Source organism: Podarcis raffonei, chromosome 16 (genome assembly GCF_027172205.1).
Source record: "Podarcis raffonei isolate rPodRaf1 chromosome 16, rPodRaf1.pri, whole genome shotgun sequence".
Lineage (NCBI taxonomy): Eukaryota > Metazoa > Chordata > Lepidosauria > Squamata > Lacertidae > Podarcis > Podarcis raffonei.
The window spans coordinates 14,220,139-14,244,045 of NC_070617.1; the positions used below are offsets into that span (position 1 = coordinate 14,220,139).

Consider the following 23,907-nt stretch of genomic DNA (forward strand, 5'->3'; position numbering starts at 1 on the left):
TGAGCCTGGGGATATCCAGCTGCAGAGCAACAAGCATGTCCGGTGATTGTTGAGGTTGACTCCTCGTTATCGGAGAGCCAGGATCCGGCCATCTGCTTCCTGGCTGGAGACCCTTTGTCTCCACTTTGGCTGGGCAGGAAGCAGAGGGGTAGTGGGGGTTGTGGACAGGGGCTCTTCCTTGCTCGCTCGCTCTTTTCAGCCTTGCGGGTTGGTTCTTGACAACGGCAAAATGAAATTTGGGGGGGACGGGGACATGCTGACCAGCGCTTGTGCCACAGCCACGTCCGCAGGGTGCCTTGTTCCCACAATGGCAAAAGTAGGAAACACAGAAGCAGTGGTACCATCAGAGTAGGGATCTGGGGGCAGATTCGGGGGGGCCTTTCAGCGGAATGGGCACAGGGGTCCCCAAACACAACAGTGCAAGGCCGATCGTCACCAACACAGGACGGTTTTACAGTGGTACCTCGGGTTACAAACACTTCAGGTTACAGACTCCGCTAACCCAGAAGTACAGTGGTACCTCGGGTTAAGAACTTAATTCATTCTGGAGGTCTGTTCTTAACCTGAAACTGTTCTTAACCTGAGGTACCACTTTAGCTAATGGGGCCTCCCGCTGACGCAGCTGTGTGATTTCTGTTCTCATCCTGAAGCAAAGTTCTTAACCCGAGGTACTATTTCTGGGTTAGCGGAGTCTGTAACCTGAAGCGCCTGTAACCCAAGGTACCACTATAATACCTTGGGTTAAGAACTTTACCTCAGGATGAGAACAGAAATCAGCGGCAGCAGGAGGCCCCATTAGCTAAAGTGGTACCTCAGGTTAATAATGGTTTCAGGTTAAGAACGGACCTCCGGAACGAATTAAGTTTGTAACCAGAGGTACCACTGTATAGGCCACTTTCTGTAACACAGTGGTCTCAAGGCACTCTAAATACACATCCTAATATACAGAATAATAGAACTGCAGAGCAGAAGAGACCCTAAGGATCATCTATTCCAACCCCCTGCAAGGAATACGCAGCTGCCCCATACGGGGATCAAACCTGCAACCTTGGCATCAGCACCACGCTCTAACCAATATAGTTGAAAGCCATACCTGCAAAACGATGGCAACTCAGCAAAGAAAGACGTGGGCACCAAATGCTTAGGGCAGGAATAGGCAACATGGATGCTGCTGGACCCCCCAACTGCTTCCAGGGATGATGGGAGTTGGAGCCCAACAAATGTCTGAAGGATGTCAAATGGGCTTCTCCCGGCTCAGAGAAACAAAGTCCTCACCTTTGAGCCAAGACCCCAAAGTGCAAAAGCCACTGGTGGGCGGCTGCAAGGAATCTTTGGCCTTCCAGATGTTGCTGAACAACTCCCAGCCAGCGTGGCCAAGGGCCAATGTTGGGGGGGGTGAGGAGCTGCCATTTGGCAGTATCTGGAAGGCCACAGGTCCCCCACACCTGCTCTAGGGGAGAATGCTTGTTCAGAGAGGGAATCCGCCATGTCACTTGTTCCATGTCTCTGATACACAAAATATGAGTATGCACAGCTGACGAAGCCTTTCAGGGCGAAACAAGGTATTATTCCGGGAATCCTTGTCTTAAATTCTTTCGTCTGATACCTGCATACAACAACTATACTTTGCAAAGGCATATGTGGAACATTACAAAGAAAAAGTTCATTTTCTGCAAATACTGCTTCTTAAAGTTGTCGCGTCCAACACTGTATTTGTAAAGACATATGTGGAACACAAAAAAGCTTCTATTTGGACATTACGTATATAGGAACTGATCTACAGTACAGTGGTACCTCAGGTTAAGTACTTAATTCGTTCCGGAGGTCCATACTTAACCTGAAACTGTTCTTAACCTGAAGCACCACTTTAGCTAATGGGGCCTCCTGCTGCTGCTGAGCCACCGGAGCACGATTCCTGTTCTCATCCTGAAGCAAAGTTCTTAACCTGAAGCACTATTTCTGGGTTAGCGGAGTCTGTAACCTGAAGTGTATGCAACCTGAAGTGTATGTAACCTGAGGTACCCCTGTATTTCCTGTTCAAAATGTTGGTCTTTAATTGCTTCTACATAATTTGATAATGTGAAAAGAGGTATGTTTATATGATGAATAAAGAATTTATATAGTTAAACACAGCCAGTTATATTGTGGGTGCTATTGTTCAGGGAGGGGAGCAGCCAGACCACCAACCCCAAAGATACTTAGTGTGTCACGTGTAGAGAGTCGCAGACGTCAGCTTAACACACCCTCTTCTCCAATGGTCTCTGTGTTTAAAGAGCTCAAGTTGGCCTGCACGGTTCTTTGCCTCCTCATTTTGACAAAAGCTGTTGAGGTCCTTTTTGCAAAATCTAAAAAAACCCACCATTTTATTTTTTTAAAAAAAGGAAATTCACCAAAATCTACATTTCTGACATGGGTTTCCATCCAGGGGCACTGTTTCCAGTGACTGAATCCCGGGTATGTTTAGGAAATTCCAGACATATGGCAACCCTACCTCATTAAATCCCCCATAACAACCCTGTGAGTTAGGTGGAGAAAAGACGAAGGACTGGCCCAAGATGAGTTTTGCGACCAAGTGGGGACTTGAATCCTGGTCTCCCCGGTTATCTAACCACTACACTGCTTTAGGGAACCTACTGCATACTGTGGCTGAATGGACGCTGTAAATCCAGTCCTTCTAAGCTCTAGCCACTATACCACACTGCCATGGGGGAAGGGATCTTTTTAAGCCTTTGGGAGCTGCCTCAAAACTCCCCAGCCAGGAATGCATTCCACCCCGTCTCCACCGGCCTCTGAGGAACATTTCTCTCTTATCCGGTTTTCCATCCAACCCGCCCCCCCCCCCCCGGCCCACCACGGCTGGCCTTCTCCTGACCCCGGTGCACCAGGATTAAGTTTAGTACTGGAGGAAGGAAGAAGCACAGCGCCCATTTCTCTCTTCCACCCCCCCACCCTCCCTGAACAAGCAGCTGAAATGTGGGCAGGAGGACGGACTCTGCCACTAGCTTGATGCACAAAATATGGGAGCTTCCAGACGGTTGCCATTTCCGTGTGAGATGCAGTCATGATCTGGCAAATTCAGGTTTCAGAATGAAAGCCAGTACAGAATGAAAGCCAAAAATCCCGCCCCCCCCCCCGGGTGTTTTCGTAAGAAAGGAAGTACAGTGGTACCTCGGGTTACATACGCTTCAGGTTACAGACTCCGCTAACCCAGAAATAGTACCTTGGGTTAAGAACTTTGCTTCAGGATGAGAACAGAAATCGTGCTCCGGCAGCGCAGCGGCAGGAGGCCCCATTAGCTAAAGTGGTGCTTCTGGTTAAGAACAGTTTCAGGTTAAGAACGGACCTCCGGAACGAATTAAGTACTTAACCCGAGGTACCACTGTAACAGGGAAATGTGGAAATGCGGGATAACTCTTGAGTTGATGAAGTGCTGTCTGACCTCTCCACAAAAATCAGGATGAGTGTTCAATAAACTGGCTGACTAGAATTGACTTTTACGGGGTGGGGGTGTGTGTGGCATTTTGGTAACAAGGCACTCCCTGATCTTCAGATCCATACAAAACACAAGGCATTATTCTCCCCACACCACCCCAGCTGCAAAGCTGATAGACGGGAGCTGTAGTTCAAAACATCTGCAGTGCACCAGGTCAAGGAAGGCTAGGCAAAATAGGAATAAATCGACCCTACACATGTGCAAAGTACTCTTAATAGTTTAGGGATAGTTTTCACACAAGCTTCCAACACAAAGCCATCCACGCCTACTCAGAAGTCACAGAGTTCAATGCGGCTAGAATTCCTACAAAAATGTGTGCAGGAGCGCAAACTAAATATGCTCTGTTTAGTTGTTAATTATGTTTTACAGAATGTGGAAAACCCCTGGAATTATATTTATATTCATATATATATATATATATATTTGCACTTGCTGTTTATTTAAGATGTTGTAAACTGCTTAAGAGTTTTGTTTAAATATAAGCAGTACTGTATATAAATTAATTAATTAAGTTTCCCCTCTATGGAGCTACTAAGCACTCGAGGGGTTTAGACCTCCAGACAGCAAAACACACTTGCACAAATTAACTCTCTCTCTCTCTCTCACCCACACACACCCAATTTGCTCCACACCAAGTAGCTGGCTGATAAAGGAGCTTAAAAAGAGTACCAGAAATCAGGACATACACGAAGCAGAATGAGGCCCTCTCCAAAAGTGACAATTTAATATATTTATTAACACCCTGAAAGAAAGAGGAGATTGCTCAAGTCCTGGGTTTCTTTTCAGGGCGGGAGGGTGTGTGTGTGTGTGTGTGTGTGTATCCTTTCCATTCTGAGGGTTACAAACATTAACATCATAAAATGGATATCCTCCGCGCCATTTGCTACACCCTGGTAAGGAGATGGAGCAAGGAGACCTGGTTGGGGCATGGATGCCTTTTCCCAAGCCTCTGTGTCCTGTAGCCCCAGGATGTTGACAAAAAGAAACACTATTAACAGAGGCAGACGTTTCTTCCAGGTCTCTCGCGTTACACAGAGTTCTGTGCATGGTGGAAGCTTGCTGCTTTCACCACCATTTCTCCAACAAAGACCAGCATCCCAACAATTTCTCATCCTCTCTCCACGGGGGACCATCGCAGCAGCTCCTCACGGAAAGGTTAATATATCCTCCACCGTTCCAGCATATATCCTGCCACAAAAGGCCTAGTGTTTCAAGTGGAGGAGAGTTCCAAGGACCACCACGTTGAACCATGTTCTCCGTCAAAACTGAATCATGGAAGCTATTGCTATTCAGAAGTTCACTTTCAAGTTGCGGGGAGTCGTTGGCTCAGAGACCCAGCAGCCAACTCCCCCCTCCCCCCACGATCCCTGTTTATTCCCTAAGGAGCAGGAGAAGGGCGCATTTTCAAAAACAGGATAATGGTTCCTTTTGAGGTCCTGCCCTCCAAGGAGAGAGAGTTGCAGCCTCTTGGATCCTGCTCCAATACGAGGTTCCCAAATAGTTTTTGGCGGGGCCGTTGTTTTCAAGGGATGGTGGTGTTCCCTCCAGGCAGTTCCAGTCAAATGAGCCTCTGGGTTCCTTTCCAATTTCAATAAATGAGAGGAGCGGGGACAGAAGCATGCAAAGTGGGCGGGGGGGGGGGCTCCTGAAAAATCCTGCAGTGTGGCCTGACTCTCTTATCCCCTCTTGCACAAGAAACCTGCCCTCTTAGGCACTCCAGCCAAATTCAGACGCCACAAAAGCACCACCGCTTTGTCTCCAAACACCCCCCCCCTTCCTTCGAAGCAGCCAGGACCAAATTATCATCACTGCTGCTTTCCCCTATCCCCCTCCAACCCTGTGTACACACAGAATCGTGAGAGTTGCAAGGGAACCCCAGGATCATCTAGTCCAACCCCCTGCATTGCAGGAAATCCAATTTGAAACCTGCTTAGCTTTGCAAAGGTCCTAGCAGTTTTATTGCTGCACAAAGAGGAGAAGCACACAATGGAGGATTTTTCCAGGGCAGGGAGAAAGAGGCTCATTACCCACACCTCTCCTTTCAAGAGGGGAAGCCCACTGCCAGAATCAGCGCACCATTTCTAAATACTGCCAAGTGCAGCCATGGAATTGCAGACGCCCCTCCAAAAGCGTGCTACCTCTCCCCCCCCCTTGCTACCAAAATGGTTCATGACATATAAAGGTCTCACTCCGGTAAAGCGGGAATGTGGCAGCAGAGAGACCCCTGCTGTACCCGACCTTGCTAGATTGGAACAATGGCCCCATTTCCATTGGGACGATTTAGAAGTCCCTGTTTCTCCAGGGGAGTGTTAGGATGTCAGCCACGGGGGGGGGGGGGCAAGATGGGGGTGGGAGGGGCCCTCCAACGATATTTTATGGCTTTATTTAAAAAAACGAAACACCTCCTTGTAATCAATCCAAAAGCTCTGTACACTGGCCAGAGTTATGGCTTTATATATTTTTTGAAAAAACAAGAGCTCTGTGTGATGTCGAAGCTTGCTGCGTTCACCGATGCAGCATGGACCACACAGGAACCACTTTTTAAGAAAACGGAAAAAAACCGGTGGCAATAAATTAAATGCATCCACCGTTGCCCTGCTTTGGGATGTGGGGGGACGGGCGGGTTCTCGTCTCCCCGAGCGACAGGGGCTGGGGATGGGAAGAGAAGGCGAGGAAGGCCGGGCGCCCTGTCCTGGCTGACCCGAGTCGACGGGCCGGGCAGCGGGTTCAGTCGTCGGGGGTGCAGGCAGGGTGCAGCTGGTCGGGGCTGCCGACGCTGCCGGTGCTGGAGCTGCCGTCGCCCAAGTCGCGGGGCCCGCAGGGCAGGTTGAGCTCGGAGGAGCCTCCGCCGGGGCTGGGGCTGGCGTCGGGCCGGGCGGAGGCGCACTCCTCCTCCAGGGCCAGGCAGAGCTCCTTGAGCTCCAGGTTGTCCTTGGCCAGGCGCTCCTGGAGGCCCTCGAGGCCGGCCAGCTTGCGCAGGCAGGCGGCCACCTCGTCGCGCAGCACCTGCGCCGCGTGGTGCCCGAAGAGCTGCCAGTGGCGCGCCAGGCGCTTGGCCTTCAGGCGGTCCTCGTCGAGGAAGCAGCACAGGTCGCGCAGCTCGCGGTTCTCGGTCTGCAGGCGCCCGTTGACGGCCTTCAGCTCGCGGATCTCGCGGAGGTGCTCCTGCAGCTGCCGGTTGACGCCCTGGATGAGCCGGCCGCGCTGCACCAGCGCCGCCAGCTTCTCGGCCTCCTCGTGGCGCAAGCGGCGCACCAGCTCCTCCTTGCTGCACACGCCCAGCTCGGCGTCGCTCAGCTCGGCCAAGGCAGGGCAGCAGACCCCCGGCGTCGTCGGAGGCGTCGTCGGCGTCTCCGGGCTCTGGGGGGGTCCGGCCGGCGGCGCGGCCTCGCGGGCGGCGGGGAACATCGCCGGGGCGCACAGAGGACTCGCTCCTCCGCGGCGCGCTCACCTCCAGCCAAGGCGCAGCAGCAGCGACATCTTGCACGATTCCCCTCCTCGCCCTGCTCAGCAGCACCAGCAGCAGGACATCCTGCCCGGCGGCGGAGATTCCCCTCTCTCCTTCCTCCTCCTCCTGCTGCTGCTTCCCCGGGATAACGGGACGCACGGACGGGAGGCCCGCCAAATGAGCGACGCCAAAAGCCGACGCGCTGCCTCGGCGTTGCAAATGCACGGGTTAAACGGTAGGGGAGCAGGTGCATGGTTGCGAGAGGGGCGCCTGCGCCGAATGGGGGCGGAGTGGGGTGGGGGTAGAGGAGAGAGAAAAGAAAGGGGGGCGGGCGGACATAGGGGAGCGTTAGCGGGTGTGTGAGTGCGCGGACTCCCCTTCTGGAAGGGGCGAGAGGGGCGCTGGCGGGATGCAAAGGCTGGCAGAGAGAAGGAAGCAGCAGCAGGAATGCATTTGCAGCAGCTTCGGAATCCCGTCCAAGCGCCCGGCAGGGCGCCTCCCTCCCGCCGGCAGAAGGATTAAGAGGCCGCGCAAATGGCTTTAATCCGGATTAATGAAGACCGCCGCCGCCATCACTCAGAGGCCCTGGCTTCTCTTGTACAAAATCATGAAGGCAGTGATCATAAGGCCGCGAGGCTCGGCAAAGCGCAGCACAAGCAAAAACCTTTCCAAAATGCAAAGGAGACGGGGGGCGGGGGGGAGGAGAGAAAAAACTGCACCCGCTTTAATTATGGTGGATTAACTGGCAGGACTCCAGCAGCATCGCATTCTCCCCTGTTCGGGTCTACTCGGATGTAAGCCCCGTTGACTTCAACTGCATTTGCGCCTAGGCAGGTCCCGCTGAATTGACCCTATGCAGCTAGCTAGGATTTACTTCTGAGTGGACAGTATTAGGGTTACAAGGGCTCTGATTGAAATAATTGGTCTAAGATATTCATTATCTTCGTTGACTGTCCATGAGTTCCAAAGAGGAAGAAAAAAAGGTTCTCTGTCCACTTTCGCCATGCCATTTTGCATAATTTAATAAGCTACCTCTTGCTCGTCTTTTCTCTAAACGAAAAAGTTCCAAACGCTGCAACCTTTCTTCATTACGTAGTCGCTATACCCCCCCCTGATAATTTTGGTTGCCCTTTTCCAAAACTTCCCCAACGTTATCCTTTTTCAGGTGAGGCGAACAGATCTGGGCACTACAATATTCCGAAGGCAGTCGCACCATTATGATGCCTGCAGTTTCATTTGTAATTCCTTTCCTAGAGTGGAGTTTGCTTTTCTCACAGCTGCTGCCCAGTGGGTCAACATCCTCATCAAGCTATCCATTAGGACCCCCAAGGTCTCCTTCCTGGTCAGTCACTGCCAATTCAGACCCCATGTGAAGTTCAGGTTTTTGTGTGTGTGCCAACATGCACCAGTTTGCACTTGTATACATTGAACTGCATTTGCCATTTTGCCACCCCTTCACTCAGCTAGGAGACCTTCACAGTCTCTTTGTTTCAATAACCCTGTACGTTTTAGTATCACTAGCAAAGTTGGCCACCTCATGGCTCACCCATCTTGATCGTTTGTGCACAAGTTCCCAAAGCCAAATCTTTGGGGGAATTCCACTTTCTAGTCCTCTCCATTTAGAAAACTGTCCGCCTATTCCTGCTTGCTGCTTCCTCCAATTAACAGGTTCCTGATCCACAAGGGGCTTCCTGGAGAAGCTTCACCTGTTGAACTGTTACACTGACACACTACTATGAATGGGACAGGAGTCCTGCCAGAAACTGTAGGCGGGAGGGAACAGATCCAAGATTCTGGAATGCCTGTGTGACGGGGTGGGAAAAGCCTTTGTCTTCAGCTGGGTTTTTTGGCACTGGGACTGGTGCCATCAGATGTGGGGCGCGTCTGCAATGGGTCACATGCTGCACACCGCCCCCCTTTTGGAAGAGAAAGGAGAAACCCACAAACTCCATTTTAATGATCAAAATTTAATATATATTTTTAACTGCCGCTATATCTGAATTGATTCTGTTATACCCAATTGCAATCCAATGTATTCCTGTTGCGTTTTATGATTTTTCTGATATTGTAAGTGAGCTGGGAACTGGTCTGTGACCGTAATAATAAAATTCAACAGATGGCAAAGCAGCTCTAAACTCTGCCATTTCACAACACCCGAAAGCAACTTCCTGAAGCAGCCTCCTCACTCTACCTAATGACAGGATCAGGTTCCTGTGCATTTCTAGGGACTGGCCTGTTGGTCTATGCAGAATTCAGATGAGCTTTGCTGGCTGATGGTGGCATGTAGACTAGATCACATCGAAAGAGAAGCATGTGAATGAACTCCAATATGAACCCCCAATGGTCATCTGGTCCATCCCCCTTCAATGGAGGAATCTCAACTAGATCATATATGACAGATGGATGTCCAACCTCTGCTTAAAAACCTCCAAGGAAGGCGAGTCCAGCACCAGAGTGAAGTATTTAATTAGCCATTTCTGGCAGTCCTGCTCTCAGAGTGCGCCTTTCATATTTCTGTATCTCGACTTATTATTCAATATTGAAGCTTACAGAAGATTCAGACGTTTTCAAAGCCTAACGGCATGCTTAGCAGCAGGTATTACACAGTGTCAGAAGACATTAGAGAGAATCTAACATCTCAAGCTTAATGGTTCATGGCACCTAATTATTTTAGGTGCTTGGGGGGCGGGAACAGGAGGAGGGCGTTGGCTGCATTTGGGTTTCTCTCTCCAGTCCTAATGCTTCGGAGGCTAACTGATTTGTTGCATCATTTGCAAAGGCCCCAGCAGAGGCATACCTGGGCTCCCTTGTGGCCTTGTCAAGGAGCTGCATTGGTGGCCCCTATGCCTTGCATCCTCCATAAGGAGATATATCTGTGCCACTGAAGCTGGGAGAGACCATGGGCCAGAAACTCCAAAAGTGTGCCTTGCATCTTTCGCACTGCGCCAGTGACTTCTTTCGCAGCCACTGGGGTCTGCTGTGCTCTGCCTCTCCTCCTCCTCCTCCTCGATGGTCCATCTGCCTGCTTGCCCTCTGCTCACTGCTTTGTCTTCTGCCTCCTTCCTCCATTGCTTTCTTTTTCTTCCTGCCACTCACGACCACTCTCTCCATCTTTCTTCCCTCTGAGCTCCGCTGGGTGCTCTGTTCACACTTCTAATAGTGCCACATACCAGCCACCGGATTCCTTTGCTGAGGCACCCAGAGGAGTCCGTGTGCCTTGCCTGGCCCACCCAGAGCAGCGGCCTGGGGAGTGCACAGATGGCCAGGTGGGCTCCTAGCCCAGACCCTCCTATTTTCCAGGAACAGTCTCAGATTTACAGAAGCTGACACAGTTCCTGATTTGATCCTGGAATGTCCCGCTTTTCCTTAGGACGTCCCTATTTTCTTGGAGAAATGTTGGAGGGTATGGAGTTATGCAACCCCCAAGCCCAGGAGATAAGTAACTATACAAGAGCACATCTGAAGGCAGCCCTGTGTAGGAAAGTTTTTAAATGTGCAATGTTTTATTTTGTTTTCATATATGTTGGAAGCCACCCAGAATGGCTGGGGCAGCTCAGTCAGATGGGTGGGATATTATAATAATAATAATAATAATAATAATAATAATAATAATAATAATAATAATAATATTTCATCAGGGAAATGTTGGAGGTTATACTAACCAGGGGTCAGCAACCCTTTTCAGCCATGGGCCAATTCACCCTCCCTCAGACCATGTGGTGGGCCGGATTATATTTTGAAAAAAAATATGAATGAATTCCTATGCCCCACAAATAACCCAGAGATGCATTTTAAATAAAAGGACACATTCTACTCATGTAAAAACACGCTGATTCCCAGACTGTACGCGGGCCGGATTGAGAAGACGAATGGGCTGCATACGGCCCCCGGGCCTTAGGTTGCCTACCCCTGTACAGTGGTATCTCAGGTTAAGTACTTAATTCGTTCCGGAGGTCCGTTCTTAACCTGAAACTATTCTTAACCTGAAGCACCACTTTAGCTGATGGGGTTTCCTGCTGCTGCCAGGCCGCCGGAGCACGATTTCTATTCCCATCCTGAAGCAAAGTTCTTAACCCAAGGTACTATTTCTGGGTTAGTGGAGTCTGTTACCTGAAGTGTATGTAACCCGAGGTACCACTGTACTAACCGCTCCAAGCCAGATTGGAGAGGCATGGTTTTTGTGCGCCCCTCCCCCCGGGCCTGCACCCTTGGTGGAGGGCAACTTAGACAGCCCCTAGGTATGCCGCTGGGTGCCAGAGAATTAGAGACATTTGTAGAGGATAAGGCTATCAACAGTGGTTCCGCTCCTTCCTCCTGGGCCGTGTTCAGAAAGTGGTGGTGGGGGGATGAGTGTTCAGACCCCTGGGCTCTCACTTGTGGGGTGCCTCAGGGTTCTGTCCTCTCCCCCATGCTTTTCAACATCTACATGCAGCCGCTGGGAGAGATCATCAGGGGGTTTGGGCTGGGTGTTCATCAGTATGCGGATGATACCCAGCTCTACCTCTCTTTCAAATCAGAACCAGTGAAGGCGGTGACAGTCCTGTGTGAGTGTCTGGAGGCGGTTGGAGGATGGATGGCGGCTAACAGATTGAGATTGAATCCTGACAAGACAGAAGTACTGTTTCTGGGGGACAGGAGGCGGGCAGGTGTGGAGGATTCCCTGGTCCTGAATGGGGTAACTGTGCCCCTGAAGGACCAGGTGCGCAGCCTGGGAGTCATTTTGGACTCACAGCTGTCCATGGAGGCGCAGGTTAAATCCGTGTCCAGGGCAGCTGTGAACCAGCTCCATCTGGTACGCAGGCTGAGACCCTATCTGCCTGCGGACTGCCTCGCCAGAGTGGTGTATGCTCTGGTTATCTCCCGCTTGGACTACTGCAATGCGTTCTACGTGGGGCTACCTTTGAAGGTGACCCAGAAACTACAACTAATCCAGAACGCAGCAGCCAGACTGGTGACTGGGAGCAGCCGCCGAGACCATATAACACCGGTCTTGAAAGACCTACATTGGCTCCCAGTACGTTTCCGAGCACAATTCAAAGTGTTGGTGCTGACCTTTAAAGCCCTAAACGGCCTCGGTCCAGTATACCTGAAGGAGCGTCTCCACCCCCATCGTTCTACCTAGACACTGAGGTCCAGCACCGAGGGCCTTCTGGCGGTTCCCTCACTGTGAGAAGCCAAGTTACAGGGAACCAGGCAGAGGGTCTTCTCGGTAGTGGCGCCCTCCCTGTGGAACGCCCTCCCACCAGATGTCAAAGAGAACAACAACTACCAGACTTTTAGAAGACATCTGAAGGCAGCCCTGTTTAGGGAAGCTTTTAATGTTCAATGTATCACAGTATTTTAATATTCTTTTGGAAGCCGCCCAGAGTGGCTGGGGAAACCCAGCCAGATGGGCGGGGTATAAATAATAAATTATTATTATTATTATTATTATTATTATTATTATTATTATTATTATTATTATCAGCATTATGGCCATTTTCTCCTTCCAGTGTCGGAGGCAGTGAAGTGCCTCTGAATCCAGTCGCAAGGAATCGCAAGTCGGGAGCGTTGCTGTAGCACTCAGGTCCCGCTTTTGGGCATCCTAAAAGAGGCATCTGGTTGGCCTCTGTGAGAAAGCGATGCTGGACTAGACGGGCCCCAGCAGCCAGGGTCTTAGAATCATGGAATTGGAGAGTTGGAATAAAGGGACCCCAAGGTCCATCCAGTCTAACCCCACCTCCGCAATGCTTGCGTTCTTCCCTCCGCGTTCGCAAATAAAGCACGCAAATAAGACACAGTGCTGGGCACTGGAAAAAAAAGTGTTACAAGCGAATAAATGATGCTTCCAGCCCCGGAGAAGGTATAAAAGCAAAGCACCAATGCAGGCGCAACGAGGCTCCTGGTCCTCAGCCCATCGCTGCATCCCAGCGCGCTTTAACGCTTTGATGCCAGTTCCCAATACCGCGCCAGTCACAAAGATGGAGTGCCCGTCCCGTTTGGCAGCGAGGGCGCCTGCGCAGAGAGGGACTCCGGCATATACGTGACCCGGAAGAGGATCGCTCCGGCGGGGTCATGTGCAAAGGCTCTATCCAACTCAGGGGCAGCTGAAAGGGGGCCGGTACCAGTTGCTGGAAGGGGGCGAATGGCCGGCGCGAGGAGAGGGGCTCGGCGCCCGGGTTCTCTTGGAGGGCGAGAGCCGACCCAGGTTTGCCGAGTGGCCGGAGGAGTCGGAGCTGCTGGGTTTACTATGCAAAAGGGAGGGGAGGGGAAATGGGGTGGGTGGGGGCTATGGGGTTTGCTCTCTCCGCCACCCCGTAGGATTTAGTGCTGCAGGCTGGCTGACTCTGAGCACGGGCAGAGTGCCAGGGGAAGGGGGGATTGCGAAGGTGCTGGACTTTGCCATTCCTCCCCCAAAATGTCTGGTCTCCTGACTGGGTGCCTGCGAGCATGTACAGAGTGCCACCTTTCTTCGGCAAAGCCATTTGGATCTTTTCCCAAGGGCAGTGTGCTTCTGGGGACGGGCAGGTTGTCTTTCTTTTCAGACGGGGTGGGTGGGCATGAAGGCTGAGTCCGTGTTCCTCACTCTACCCCTGCTGCAAAGTGCTGTCCTTTCTTCCTTTTTTATTATTAATTTTTTTTATCCTACAGAATATAAAGTACAATAAACATTGAATACTCTTTCTCTCTCTCTCTGAGTGTATTTACATCTCTTCCTGTTGTGTGTTGTTACCACTCTTTCTGTACCACTCTTTGATTTAAAATGCACAGGGCAAATTACAATTCATTAAATTGTCAGGGTGGGGGGAAACAATAAACCAGCAGTAACCAAGGAAGTGATGGCCATGACGGTAGGATTCTGGGTCTGGGAGGCACCCTTGGGTGAAGATGGAGTGCTGTCAAATATCTTGGGTGTAAGCCATGACCCTTAGATGAGTATTACTCATGAACTGGGAGCACTGCTGCCAGAGGCAGTATGGTTGCATCCATTCTTTAACAGTCATGGCTTCCCCCAAAAGAATCCTGGGAACTGTAGTTTATTAGAGGTGCTGGGAACTGCAGTTCTCCGAGGGGGTCTCCTAGCAACTCTCACCATCCTTAACAAACCACAGTTCCCAGGATTCTTTGCGGGAAGCCATGACTCTAAGATGTGGACGTGATCTATGCCCCTGAGCATGAGCACCAGTTGTGGGGATTGTGGAAAAGGCTATTTATTGGTGTTCTTGTGTCCTGGGCTTCCCAGAGGCATCTGTTTGGCCACTATGAGAACAGGGGGTTGGGACAATGTGGCCCTTTGGCCTGATCCAGTAGCCAAGCTTTCCTGATGTTCATTATTGTCCCGACAGCTGCCTGTCTGATCTCCTGAGCCCCGGTTTGGGAACTAGTGCCAGATCCCAAAGTTCTCCAAGAGAACTTGATTACCTGGGCCATGACGAGCAACCTGGACATCTTTGTGGGCAACACCACCCTGATTGATGAGGAGGTCTACCAACTCTGGCTGGATGGCTACACAGGTAAGGCTGGATCCCTGTTTTTTGTTCTCTCATTCATTCACAGGTAGGGTGTAATGGTTTAAGTCACAGAGGTGGATAACCTTTTCCAGCCTGAGGGCCACATTCCCTTCTGGGGGCCGCATGCCAGTGGTGGTCACAATACCTCCGGGGCCGCCTCTCTCCATATGAACTTACCTGGACCCTGAGATCATCCTCTGAGGCCTTTCTTCATGTGCCTTCTCCATGAGAGGTCTGGAGGGTGGCAACACGAGGACGGGCCTTTTCTGTGATGGCTCCTCGCTTGTGAAATGCTTTCCCCAGGGAGGTTCTCCTGGTGCCTTCATTATGCGCCTTTAGGTACCAGGCAAAAAATGATCCTCTTTACCCAGGCCTTTGGCTGATTAACACCCAGTGCCTTTTAAAAATGTGTTGAGAGGGGGGTTATTGGGTTCGGCTGGCTGACATTTTTTACCTGGCGCCTAATGATGTCTTCTTCTTTGGCGATCACTCGTAGCCGAGTAAAATTGTCTTCCATAATATAATGAAGGCAGCAGCTGAACCTCTCTGGGGAGAGCATTCCACAAACGGGGAGCCACTGCAGAAAAGGCCCGTTCAACGGAACAAAACAAAACAAAACATAAACCCTGGAGAGCCAGTGCAGACAATACGGAGCTAGATAGACTCATTGCTGTGCCCTGACATAAGGCAACTTCCTATTGTCCTGAAGGAAAGTGGGAGCAGAGAGTCATGAATGGGGTTATAAGCTGTATTTCTGGAATGGCGGCTCTCCAAGTGATTTGGGGCTACAGCTCCCTGACCCCTGGTCCTGCTGCTGTAAGTTGCAACCCCACTGCACCCAGAGGGGCCTGACAGGCTTCCCCACCCCCTTCTGAGGATTTCACCCATCACATGTTTCCGGATACGGACACTTGCCTCCTGCCCCCGCAGTGAACGACGCGGTGACGCGCCGCATCCGCAGCGGGATCCTGGAGCAGACGGGGGCCACGGTTGACGTGCTCCAGAGCGACACCATGGACCACTACCGCACTTTCTACATGCTGGAGCGCCTCCTGCACTCGCCTCCCAAGCTGCTGAACCAGCTGCTCTTCCAGATCCCCCCTTGTCGCCAGACCATGCTGATCGAGAGGTGGGGCAGGGCAGCTGGCGAAGAAGCCAAGGGTGGCGTGGGCGAGGGGGCAGGGATGTTAAGGGGGAGCCAGAGGGGGGATTGGGGCAGGATTCTTGGTGGAGGATCCCTTGGGGGGAAGGCAAAGGTTGGAGGGTGAGGCAGGCGTATTCATACATCAGCATGAGTTGATTGATCGATTGAATTTCTATGCCACTTTTTTCTTCTTTTCTATTTTTCAATAAAGAATACAGTCAAACCTCGGTTGCTGAACGTAATCCGTTCTGGAAGCCCGTCCGGCTTCCAAAATGTTTGACAACCGAGGCGCAGCTTCTGATGGGTTGCAGGAGCTTCCTGCATTCAAGCAGAAGCCGTGTCAGATGTTTGGCTTTCAAAATACATTCAAAAACCAGAACACTTACTTCCGGGTTTGTGGCATTCAGGAGCCGAAACGTTCCAAAACGGAGGCGTTTGGGAGCTGAGGTTTCACTGTGTGTGTGTGTGTATGAATTTCTGTGCCACTTCAAATGAATCCCGCAGTGGCTTACAAACAATAAATAACAATAACATGATACAACATCACCTGTGCAGCACAAACCATATAAAATAATTAACAAACCACCAATAAAACAATTACAATCTATGAAACGCTATTGACACAGCAGTTACTAATAATAAGCTGAGTCACAAGTACAGCAAAAGTCATAGGATCAATATGGGGTTTATCAATATCAACGCTATTGACAAAACAGTAACTAAAAATGAGCTAAGCATCTCAATTGCAGCAGAAGGTGTATTAACAGATCCATACGGCATCTATAAAACAATATAGGGCAGCAGGGAATGATGGGAGTTGTAGTCTGGCTGTATCGGGAGGGCCACAGGTACTAAGCTTACCTTCTGTTGTCTTGTCCTGTTCCTTGCCTGCCCCTTCTGGCGGCAGGTATTACGCCTTCGACGAGGCCTTTGTACGGGAGGTGCTGGGCAAAAAGCTCTCCAAAGGCACCAAGAAAGACCTGGACGACATCAGCGTCAAAACCGGGGTGACCCTCAAGAGTTGTCGGCGGCAGGTAATCTCTCGTCCCTTTGTGGGTGGCAGGGGAACCCCATGGAACCCCTCTGACTCTTTCCCCAGGATGCCTGGGCAGGGTGGAAATAAAAGGGCACTGCCTGGGTGTCAGAAGTGTAGGAATGTCGCACAGGGCACCTTTCCCCCAACCTGGCACCCTCCGGTTGCTCTGGACTACAACTCCAACCACCCGCTTTCTCAAAAGATTTATCAGAGGTTGCTAGTCCTGCGTTTCCCTTGATGAGGCTGTTGAACCTATTTAAGCCTGTGGTGTCGATGAGGCCTGTCTGTTTCTGCTCTGTTTCAGTTTGACAATTTCAAGCGGGTCTTTAAGGCCGTGGAAGAGCTCCGTGGGTCTCTGGTGGAAAACATTCAGCAGCATTTCCTACTCTCGGACCGGTTAGCCGGGTAAGGGGCAGCGGGAGGGCACTGTGCCCTGGGATTTTTGTTTGTTCGTTTCAGTATATTTAAATATATTATCTTCCGATCTCAGGGCAGGTAGCAAATCAGTTTATGTTCAGGCAACCTAAGAAATGTGTCTAAAATCAGCTGTACAAAACATCAGTCATAACAACCTTTTATGGGGCCAGCCCAGCTCCTTACAGCAGCAGAGGCTAATGCTAGCCACTCAAAGGAGCCCCACAACATGGTTGTGTGAGGCCCTTGACTTGTCTAGGATGTTCCACAAAAAAGGTTTATGGGGTGACAGGGAGGCAATGGCTGAGATTTAGTGGAGTGGCTTTCTTAGTAGCATTAAACCTCCCCTCCATCTGTCCGTCCGCCCCACAGGGACTATGCAGCCATCGTTTTCTTCGCCAACAGCCGATTTGAGACAGGCAAAAAGAAGCTGCAGTACCTGACGTTTGAAGACTTTGCGTACTGTGCTGAGCAGATGATTCAGAACTGGACTTTGGGGGCAGTGGGTGAGTTTTGGACCCACGTAGCAAGATTCTCGTCCTCGCGTTTGTGAAGCGGAAACTGGGAAGTTACGCCACCTTTCCTTATATCCGTCTTGGAAAAGATTTGTGGTTTGTCTGGAGGGAGCTAAATTGTGGGTCCAGGCACGCCAAGTAGGATGGGGAATCCTTTTTGATCTTCATCTCCCTGCTCCCAGCCCCACCACACACACATGCTCGGCAGGTCTACTTTGCAAGGTCAGTGGGACCACCCACCTGTCAAAGTTGACTCACGGGGGTCAGGAGGGAGATTGCTCCTAACTCCTCCTTCGTCATCTGACATGCAGGCAGCTCAATCCTGCTTCATCCAGCTGCACCGCTGTCTGGGGTCGTGGGTCTGAGTCCCACATTGGGCAAAAAGATTCCAGCATTTTAGGGGGTTGGACGAGATGATCCTTGGGGTCACTTCCAATGCTACAATTCTGTGACATCGCCTATGACATCAGGCTGCTGGGCATGGCTAGAGGGAAACAGTCTCACAGTCCGGCTGGAGAGGCCCAGCGGACTAAGTTCAGCCTTTGGGTCATCAATTCTCCACCGCCATGCTAAGCCAAACCGTGACTTAGCTCAGCAGCAGCAGGGCTGTAGAAAGAGCAAAATGTCTCCTCCCTGGGAGACCTGGGCATTTGTCCATTTGTGTCCAGCCTCTCTCTCCAAATGCCCTCTGTCTTGCCTTGGCAGATACAAACGTGGATGATATGGATGTCGACCTGGATAAGGAATTCTTGCAGGGCCTGAAGGAGCTAAAGATTCTGATTGCTGACAAAGACTTGTTAGATCTGCACAAGAGGTACCTCGGATACAGCCTTAGCCGAGTGGGGTGGGGGCTGTTTGCAAAACAACCAGGACGTGGTTGGAGCAAAGGGGAATTTGGCACTTTGCCATTTGCCCTTTGAGGTTTCAGGGCTAGAGCCCGGGTTGTAGGGAGCCTACGTCTCCCCCTAGATGTTAGACTACAACTCCCATCAGCCACAACCAGCGTGGCCAATGGCCAGGGACAATGGGAGTGCAGTAGCTTCTGGAGGGAACCCCCACCCTGCTTCTAGAGCCCTAATCATAAGCCACCGTAAAATAAGACACGTAAGGCCTTCTCTGACCTCTCCTGCTTGTTCCCTCCCCATCCAGTTTGGTGTGCACAGCCTTGCGGGGAAAGATTTCTGTGTACAACGAGGTGGAAGCTAATTTCAAGGTATGGCATGGAGGGGCCCTCACTGGGATACATTCTTTAGTTTTGGGACCCTCTTTCCAGCAGCTCCTCCCTCCCTCCAAGTGGCTGATACGAACTTTGCGCTTGATATTTGTTGGTGCACTTGGCCTGCTACTTCACTCCTGGCCATCAGAGGGGGCTGTTGTCCTTTGGAAAATCTCAATCCCGCAGACACAAACTGGGGTGGGGTGGGTTGGCAGCAGCATAAGAAGGCTCTCTTGTGACCCTTCCGTTAACCCTTGCAGAACCTCTCCCGAGCCCTGATCAACATTGCCTCAAAGCTCACCCACAGCAAAGATGTCCGTGACTTTTTTGTGGATCTGGTGGAGAAGGTAAGCAGTCTCCCCTCCCCTCCCCATCTGAGCACCCCCTCCCACCAGTGGATCGTGCCTGAATCACTGGGGATGGAGGCTGGGATGTCAAAATAAAAAATCACCAATGAATTAAATGATGATTAAATGTGTTTAGAGCCTAAGCATGCCTGCCACTTTTCAGAGTATAAGAAAGCAGGTCCCTGTCCCAAGGAGCTAACAATTAGAAAAAAATCATATAGGGATAAAAAAAACAGAGGTGTGTGGACCAGGGACTGGGGGCATGGCTGGGGGGGGGGATGCGGGGAGGGTCCTGAGGGTCATGCAGAGAGACTTGGAGGCCCTCATTTGTTCCTCAGGCCTGAGGTCCTGTGAGATGTGCTGCCGCACTCTTGCCTTGATGCTTGTCATCTCCCATTGCAGTTTGTTGAGCCTTTTCGGTCGGACAAATGGAGCCCAAACGACGTGCGTCTCTTTCTGACACAGTACACGGCTTGTGCTCACACGCTGGATGCCTTCAGGTTTGTAGGAACGCCAGCGGCCAACCAGCTCCCAACACCTGGATTCTCCTCTGTTCCCTCCCTCCCCGCCTTTGCCAATGAATTGCTTACTTGCACTAGTAAAGCCTTATATAATTGTCCTTTTTTTTGCCTTTATACTTGCCCTTCTTCCTGCAAAACAGCCCCCCTCCGTATTATTATTATTTTTAAGTGGAAAAGATCCCACTCTCAGTCTTCCAGCAAAAACATTTTCTCCCTTTCTCACAAAGGATCGCTTCCAAATAAGTTGTATTTAAAGCAGGTCCACTGACACGAATTAAGCTAGCCATGTCCATTAATTTCAACTGGTCTACTCTATAAGTAGGGCTAACTTTTGCAAAAGACCCACACCTTTTGAGTAAAACTGGGGGATCTGCTAACACAAGATAACGACCAGCTTGGACAGCTTTAAAAAGCTGTTCAGAAAGATGCTTAGGAGGTTGAGGTAATTTTAATCCATATTAGTATTTTAACTATTGTATGTTTTAAAAGTAGTGTTGTGATTTTTTCCCCTTGCATTTTACTGCTTCAACTTTTGTAAACCGCTTTGAGGGTGTTTAATTTTTTGTAGTATTTTTTTTTACAACCAAACAGTGTATAAATTTTATGAAATAAATAAACAATAAAAGCTCAGACAAGTTGCTGGAGGGCAAGGTGATGCGATAACTGCAGGATCACTGTGCCAGTATCACTGAATACCAGTTATTGGGAGGCAAGAGTGGGAGAGGGCTGTTGTCCTCCTCTCATAAGACAAGCCCTGATGGATCAGGCCCATTGCCCGTCTAATCCAGCATCCTTGTTCTCATTCTGGACATTAAATGCCAATGGGACGCTTGAAAGCAGGACCTGTGTGCCACGGCAACTCTCCCCAGCAACCGGTAGAAACTTAACAGCCTCCAACAGTGGAGGGGAGAACATAGCCATTGTGGCTGGTAGCCACAGATTAGCTGCCTTCCGTTCCATGAATTTGCCAAATGCCCTCTTAAAGCCATCCAAGATGGCGGCCATCAGGTCATGTTGTCCTGCCATCTGGTTAACCTCTTTCCCCCTCCCCTTCTCCTGCAGGCATCAAGCTCTCTGGGAAAGATACATGGGGACGCTGAAAGCTTGCCTTCTGAAGATGTACCATGACTGAGCTCTGCACTTAGTTCTTTTTTTTGGGGGGGGGGGAGGAAATCACCCTTAGGTGCAACAAGTTCCAGGCAAAAGAGAACCCGGAGCCCTTCTGCAGGGGAGACGTTTGCTGTTCGCTTGCTGGCTGCGGCTGTCCTGCGCAGACGCACACAGTTGTGTGTCCACACACGGCGCAACCACCAAGTGTCACTCTTTTCTCTCTACATCTTCAGCAATTAAGGGTTAAAACTGTTGTTGGCGTTGAGAAATAAAGGAGGAGTCCTCACAGATGTTGCTTGATTTGTCTGATTCTGGATGGCCTGACTGTCAATAGGCCCCACGGCAAATCTATCTATTTTTCCTTCTCTTGTTTTCTTGTTTTCCCCATGTTGAGTTACGTTCTCCATGTTTCCACAACCATTTGCAATATTTAGTTGCAAACTGTTCGCTAGCATTATGATGTAACTTGCTCCTCATCTCCAATGTTTGTATGCAATTCTGCCAAATGCCCACATTTTTGCAAAGCGATTTTTTTGCTAATATAATACAGTTGCGGGGTTTTGGTTTTTATTTTCATGAACCCATGCACGCTTTCCCTCTGTGCATTTTTTATACACATAACTTGCCTGGACATTGCAAAATTTGGAGAGGTGCAGATTTCAAAGGCTGCCTGTGTTTCGCTTCTCATATAGTTTTGGAAAGTGGAGGATTGGATAGGTTCACCTTTTAAATGTAAACTGAATCATAGCCCCTCTCCCCGACTCCCACATTTCTTACTTAACAGCATTTGATCTGAGGTTGCTTGAATTTTCTCTTCAGCACATCAAACCGGTGTGCATCTTTAGTACATAGGAAGCTGCCCAGAGCCAGACGCTTGGTGCATGCAGCTCAGTGCTGTGAACCCATGGGGTAGGGGACAGATGCATCCTTCTAGACCTTTCCTCCTGGCCTTTGGGACTCTCCCCAAGCCACCTTGTCTCCAGTGTGGCATAATGGTTATAGAGTGTTGGGCTAGGACCTGGGAGAGCCGGGTTCAAATCCTTTCTCAGCCATGAAGCTTGCTGGGTGACCTTGGGCCAGTCACTGCCTCTCAGACTAATCTACCTCACAAGGTGGTTGTGAAGATGAAATGGGGAGGAGGAGAACGATATGCACCACCTTGAGGTCCTTGGAAGATAAAGGTGATATATAAATGCAATAAATAAAATATTAATGACTCGTGCATGCCTGCATGGGGGAATAGAGTGCTGTGTGTGAAACTGACCTACTGTACATAGGTAAATTTGCCTGTTTTCCCCACTTTGTCCCTGGTGGGTTCTGACTACTCTTCCTCCCCCCCCCCCCAATTTTTCAAATTAATTTTCCAAATTTATAACAAACCTATCAACAAATAAGAAAAGAAAACATCAAAAAACAAACAAGCAAACATAAATCCTAACTGTAATAATTCCACTTTTGTTAACATTGTTGGGTGACTTCCTCGAACCCCCCTGGCTGAATTTCCATATATATCATTGTAGCAGTTTTCCAAAACTAATTTCCCCTAAAATTTACTTAATCAATTAACCTCTTTTCTTTCTTATCATTTTAACTTTAAACATATTATTCTATAACATCACATATTTAAATCCTAAGCCAATCCAATACTTGCAAGTAATTCCATTTAAGTTATCTTAACATATTTAGCTAAATAGTCTTTAAATTTCTTCCATTCCTCCTGGTACCCCTCCTCCTTCTGGTCACAGACTCTTCCGGTCAGATCGGCTAGCTCCCAAAAGTCCATCATCTTCATCTGCCACTGACTACTTTTCCTTTTACATCCTGTACAACCCTGTACATCTCACCCCCTCCTGCGCACCTGCCCTGCTGGAGGAGACAGAAATCGGGATGTTACAGGCAGGTTAATTGTGCCCCCCAGCCAGCTGCCTCCCTTCCTCATTCCTTTCTAGCAACCCTGCGGGCGGGAACAGTTTTCTCTCCATCATTGCACCTGGCATGGGCCTGCAAGGAGTTCTCTGTAGCAAAGGAGAAGCAGGAAGCCAGATTCTAGGCCTAGTGATCAGATGGGAGCAGGGCCTAGCAGCGAGGCAGAGCTGGTGGTGCAGAATGGAGGGGTGGGGTGCCCTGCCTTTTACCCACCAACCCCAATTCCACTTTGTGGGTATGGAGAAGTGCGGTTACTCAGGAGTAAAAGGGATTCTAGTTTCACAGGCCCAAGTTGGGGAGGCAGTAGGGACAGACTAAAGGCCGTGGTTCAGTGCTAGAGCACCTGTTTTTCAGCGATAAGGCGCCCTGAGTTCAGTCCTCTGCATCTCAAGGTGAGACTTGGAGAGATTCCCGGCCTGACACCCTGGACAGTTGCTGACAGTCGATGTTGACATTCACTGAGCTAGATCAGCCAATGGTCTGAACTGATAATGAGGCCTGTTCCCATATTCCTATTTAAGTCAGCATCGCCACCCATAAAAAACAGGTTTGTTTCATGTGTATGTCATGAAATTCTACTCAATATTGATCCAGAGCAGAACTCCAGTGTATAGTTAGCAGGGTAAAACTTAAACATGTTGCAGGATTCCCAAAAAAATAGACCAGCAGCAGTTACCGTATTTTTTGCTCTATAAGACTCACTTTTTCCCTCCTAAAAAGTAAGGGGAAATGTGTGTGCGTCTTATGGAGCGAATGCAGGCTGCGCAGCTATCCCAGAAGCCAGAACAGCAAGAGGGATTGCTGCTTTCACTGCGCAGGGATCCCTCTTGCTGTTCTGGCTTCTGAGATTCAGAATATTGTTTTTCTTGTTTTCCTCCTCCAAAAACTAGGTGCGTCTTGTGTTCTGGTGCGTCTTATAGAGCGAAAAATACGGTATATTTCATCCAGCAGAGCTTGACTGCTACTGAAAGCAAATGAGCATAATGGTCACAAATCCAGTACATTCAGGATTGGCCCTGTCCATAAGAAATCCAATTACAGCAGACTTAACTTAAACTTACAATAACTTATAAGACTAAACCTTAACCCTATATACAGAACACCACACCAGAAAGAAGAGAGATGGAAAGAGAAAGTCGGGTCTGGGATTGCCACCATGGAAGGGCAAGGGAGAAACGGCAGTGGGGGTAGATATTATCAGCGAAGGGTTTTGCGATGCGGTGATGCTTGAACCCCTTCCAATCTAC

The 23,907-nt window shown here is 49.9% G+C and overlaps 2 protein-coding genes across 2 annotated transcripts; one reads left to right on the forward strand and one right to left on the reverse strand.

Annotated features, from left to right (window-relative positions):
- Nucleotides 1–6,137: 6,137 nt before the first annotated feature.
- On the reverse strand, nt 6,138–7,048 carry CCDC85B (coiled-coil domain containing 85B). The gene has a single exon (XM_053368902.1). The coding sequence runs from the start codon at nt 6,899–6,901 to the stop codon at nt 6,221–6,223; it is 681 nt and encodes a 226-aa protein (XP_053224877.1). The 5' UTR covers nt 6,902–7,048; the 3' UTR covers nt 6,138–6,220.
- A 5,934-nt stretch (nt 7,049–12,982) lies between these two features.
- Nucleotides 12,983–21,022, forward strand: FIBP (FGF1 intracellular binding protein). Its single transcript, XM_053370189.1, has 11 exons — nt 12,983–13,128; nt 14,267–14,434; nt 15,362–15,560; nt 16,483–16,609; nt 16,916–17,016; nt 17,398–17,531; nt 18,246–18,354; nt 18,690–18,753; nt 19,017–19,103; nt 19,506–19,603; nt 20,687–21,022. The coding sequence occupies exons 2-11, from the start codon at nt 14,350–14,352 to the stop codon at nt 20,754–20,756; spliced, it is 1,074 nt and encodes a 357-aa protein (XP_053226164.1). The 5' UTR covers nt 12,983–13,128; nt 14,267–14,349; the 3' UTR covers nt 20,757–21,022.
- The last annotated feature ends 2,885 nt before the right edge of the window (nt 21,023–23,907 follow it).

Excerpts from the sequence above, each read along its gene's own strand:
- FIBP (XM_053370189.1), top strand. The coding sequence starts at position 14,350 with ATGACGAGCAACCTGGACATCTTTGTGGGCAACACCACCCTGATTGAT. Across the intron at positions 17,017-17,397 it reads CTCTCGGACCGGTTAGCCGG|GGACTATGCAGCCATCGTTT; the intron begins GTAAGGGGCAGC and ends TCCGCCCCACAG. Across the intron at positions 19,104-19,505 it reads TTGTGGATCTGGTGGAGAAG|TTTGTTGAGCCTTTTCGGTC; the intron begins GTAAGCAGTCTC and ends CTCCCATTGCAG.
- CCDC85B (XM_053368902.1), bottom strand. The coding sequence starts at position 6,901 with ATGTTCCCCGCCGCCCGCGAGGCCGCGCCGCCGGCCGGACCCCCCCAG.